Source organism: Lolium rigidum, chromosome 3, assembly GCF_022539505.1.
Source record: "Lolium rigidum isolate FL_2022 chromosome 3, APGP_CSIRO_Lrig_0.1, whole genome shotgun sequence".
NCBI classification, from domain to species: Eukaryota; Viridiplantae; Streptophyta; class Magnoliopsida; order Poales; family Poaceae; genus Lolium; species Lolium rigidum.
This window is the reverse complement of record NC_061510.1, coordinates 332,972,474-332,976,532: the sequence shown is the minus strand read 5'-3', so window position 1 is coordinate 332,976,532 and position 4,059 is coordinate 332,972,474. Positions and strand designations below refer to the sequence as shown.

Sequence of the window (4,059 nt, the reverse complement as noted above, 5' to 3'; positions counted from 1 at the left end):
GAACCGTAGCTCATTGGATGATAAAGCTAGGGCATATTGGAAGATCACCTGGGCGAAGATCTTGGCCTGAGAGAGTGGTGGTGGTGGTGTTTGAGGTGGCCGAGTTGGTGGTGGTTGCCTTGACAAGTAACATATACATGCTATGTTGTGCTTTTGGATCAAACTTGATCAATTTGTTGTTGTTTTTATAATATATATGCATGTTTGAACTTTGTATGTTTGAGATGTTTGCAAAATGATGTCAAAAAAAATTAGTCCTTTAAGACTTAGGAGTTCCAATCTGGCAGCTACAGTTTAGTGGAGCAAAATTATTCTCCTCTATGTTAGTCCGCCGTTTGCTCCTCTAAATTTTTGGGCATTGGCTAGAGATACTATAAGATGTTTTAGAGAGCTAAATTAACTTGGTAAAATGCCTTAGGGTAGTGAAAGAAACATTTCGGTCCAATTCGTTCCAAAGCCGCATATTTACTTGGACAAGGAACGCGCTACACAAGCTCGATCATATGCTGCACAGAAGATTTCTTTGACCTGAAAGCAACGGCTATGTACTCCGTGTTAATTCCCTGCGATACCTGCAGAGACACGTGCCGTGTTTGCTCCTGGAATGGGAAAGGCCGAAACTTGCCTGTGCCTTTCACCGTCCCTCCAATGTGGTTCTTGGTCATCACACGTCCGGCTAGCTCCGGCCAGTTCTATCCAAAATCGCCAGTCCTTGTCCCTCCTCGCAAAGAAAAGCACCAAACGCACTAGAATAGCCAAATCGTTCCGACCTCCCCATCATCCAAATCGCATCCCGTCTCCTCCTTGCACACGTACCATAATACACCCCCAGCTGGAAACCGTGTTTCCCATTCTTCAACTCTTCCCTGGGTGCGTGTGTGTGTGCGCGCGTTTGAGTGTGTGGCCTGAAAGCTCTGCTTTGGTGCCTCGATCATGGCGGACTCGCGGCTGCTCGCCGCTGTGCTCCTGGTCGCAGTGGTCGGGTTTCCTGCGGCCGAGGCGCTCGGGGTGAACTGGGGCACGATGGCGTCGCACCAGCTCCCGCCCAGCACCGTGGTGCGGATGCTCCAGGACAATGGCATCAAGAAGGTGAAGCTCTTCGACGCCGACTCCGGGCCGCTCGAAGCGCTCGCCGGCACCGGCATCGAGGTCATGGTGGCCATCCCCAACGTCATGCTCGACATGATGACGGACTACGACACCGCCAGGGAGTGGGTGCACAAGAACGTCAGCGCCTACAGCTTCGACGGCGGAGTGAACATCAAGTGAGTACCCTACTCGTCTATGAACTACTATGATCATCTTTTTTCATCCTCGATGTAATTCAGAATCTCTCAGATGCAATTAATCTCTCTGTTTCTCTAACTCATGATGTTGATCGATGCTGCATCACTTGTCTTCTCGCAATTAATTGCAGTTTCCATTCCACCGAAATGTTTATCGCTTTCAAAAACTTAAATTGATCAGCTCCTCCCCTGACTAGGACAATAGCATGATGTTACCACTGATGTCCTGATTCTAGATTTCTATTTTTTCTTCTTCTTCTTCACTCGAAAGCTTGAGTTTGTAGTAAGCAATCCAAAACCTTTATCTGGGTTTGATAAAAAAAAATGAAAGTTTCGTTTAATAATTTACTGTTGGTGCTTAAAGTACTTACCATAGGTATAGGATGATGCGGATATCATGTCAGCTGATTCATCCGAAGCTTTCCTGTCAGCAAAGTGGCAGCCTTGGCATCAGCTAGTTTTTATAGTTGCAAGATAAAGCTACCCTGGTGCATTTGCATTTGTCCTGTCCAGTTGATGTCTCAAGATTCTAACTTTCGGTACTTATCTGCAAAGTGTGTTTTGTGGCTGAAAGTTTGAAAATGATTTGTCATGCACACTAGTGCCCCAATAAGGATCATCCCCACTGAATGATTGTGGCATAAAAAAGGTTAGTTATCATAAAGCAGGGCACACTTGATCTAATTGCAGTGGCCCATCTGGCCCCTGGTAGACATCCACCAAGTCTTCAGCAGCAATTTTCTACGACATGGGCACCACGAGCTGCTCAATGGAAAGTTCTAAAGAACTGCATTCTTCAAATCAGTTGGAGAAGAATCTTTACATAAGCAAATTATGCAATTTTTCTTGGCCTGCATCATGCCTGAAAATGTGTTGACAGATAAGTTAGCCATCGAAATATGTCTCTCACTAACAGCATCAGCATATTTCTCTCACTAACCATATTAATTTTGTACAAGTTGGAAATAATTTAGATAACCATTTGGTGAAGATTAATTTTACATTTTCCTGCAGATACGTAGCCGTCGGGAATGAGCCGTTTCTGTCGTCCCTGAATGGCACGTTCCTGAACGTGACGTTCCCTGCCCTGCAGAACATCCAGCGCGCTCTGAACGACGCCGGCCTCGGCGACACCATCAAGGCCACCGTGCCGCTGAACGCCGACGTGTACGAGTCCCCCAAGGACACGCCGGTGCCGTCGGCTGGGCGGTTCCGGGCGGAGATCAACGGCCTGATGACGGAGATCGTGCAGTTCCTGAACCAGAGCGGCGCGCCCTTCACGGTGAACATCTACCCGTACCTGAGCCTGTACGGGAACGACGACTTCCCGCTGGACTTCGCCTTCTTCGACGGCACCACCAGTCCCGTGGTGGACACCGCCACCGGCATCAGCTACACCAACGTGTTCGACGCCAACTTCGACACGCTCGTGTCGGCGCTGGCGGCCGCCGGCGTGGGCGGGCTGCCGGTGGTCGTCGGCGAAGTGGGCTGGCCGACGGACGGTGACAAGCACGCCACCGCCGCCTACGCGCAGCGCTTCTACGCTGGGCTGCTCAAGAAGCTGGCCGCGAACGCCGGCACGCCGCTGCGTGCGAACCAGTACGTGGAGGTGTACCTGTTCAGCCTGATCGACGAGGACGTCAAGAGCATCGCGCCGGGCAACTTCGAGCGGCACTGGGGCATGACGCGCTACGACGGCCAGCCCAAGTACTACATGGACCTATCGGGCCAGGGGCGGAACACGGCGCTCGCCGGGGCGCGGGGCGTCGAGTACCTCCCGCGGGAATGGTGCGTGCTCAACACCAACTCGCCGCCGAACAACATGACCATGCTCGGCGACAACATCGGCTACGCCTGCACCTACGCCGACTGCACCTCGCTCAGCTACGGGTCAACCTGCAACGGCATGGACGCCGCCGGGAACGCCTCCTACGCCTTCAACGCATACTACCAGGTGTTCGACCACGACGAGGAGGCCTGCGGCTTCGAGGGCCTCGCCGTCCGCACGCGCCTCGACCCATCCACCGGCACCTGCAACTTCACCATACAGCTAGAGACAACCTCGGCCGCCGGCCCTAGCTCGCCGCCTGCCACGGCCACGGCCGTTCTGTTCTCGGTTCTTGCAGCCATGGCGGTCACGCTGATCTGATCGCCAACGACATTTCTTGATTTGTCCGAGTAACTAACAGCAGCAGCTAGAGGTTACACTCGTAGATGATTTTTTGTTTGTATACGTGGTATTTCGTGTTTGGTCAGATTGTCAGAGGTGCTTGCTAGAATGCTAGTGTGATCATCTGCATCCCTTGGATTCCTAGGGTTCTATACTTGTATAGCTGTAAGTTCAGAGACTGTTCATCAGAGACTGCGCTAACTCAGTGGTAGCTCTACACCACGATCTTCTTCGCCAAGTGTCAATTGTCAAGTTCGCTGTGCGTGCTCTGTTGCACCGTGTGTCGACTGTCCAAGAGGAGACAGCGCTGCTGGTCGCCCTCCAACTTCCAAGAACAACTGGACAAGACCATCAGAAAGAGCTGCTAGCAAAGCCTGCTAGAGAGTTCCGACTGGTGCGCCATATATAGTCCGTCAACGTCGTAGGCTCTTAGCACTTTGGATCAAGACCCATCCCTCAGCCACGTCACCACGTGTCGCCTACTCGCGTAGAATTATTGTGTGGAGAGCTGAAAGCTTGAAGAAACCACAACCATTTTTAAGCTAAAATCGTGCACGCGTAAGCAAGCCGTTCGTCAACGCTGTCCGTCAGCTATGATATGAT

At 51.6% G+C, this 4,059-nt stretch overlaps 1 protein-coding gene across 1 annotated transcript; it reads left to right on the top strand.

The window, feature by feature from the left end:
• Positions 1-757: 757 nt before the first annotated feature.
• LOC124703893 (glucan endo-1,3-beta-glucosidase 8-like) lies at positions 758-3,694 on the top strand. The gene is made up of 2 exons (XM_047236133.1): positions 758-1,265; positions 2,301-3,694. Exons 1-2 carry the CDS (start codon positions 934-936, stop codon positions 3,433-3,435), a joined length of 1,467 nt encoding a protein of 488 aa, XP_047092089.1. The 5' UTR covers positions 758-933; the 3' UTR covers positions 3,436-3,694.
• The last annotated feature ends 365 nt before the right edge of the window (positions 3,695-4,059 follow it).

Bases quoted from the DNA above. Each gene is read 5' to 3' on its own strand.
- LOC124703893 (XM_047236133.1), top strand. From the start codon at position 934: ATGGCGGACTCGCGGCTGCTCGCCGCTGTGCTCCTGGTCGCAGTGGTC. The intron at 1,266-2,300 runs GTGAGTACCCTA...ATTTTCCTGCAG, and splicing joins GACGGCGGAGTGAACATCAA to ATACGTAGCCGTCGGGAATG.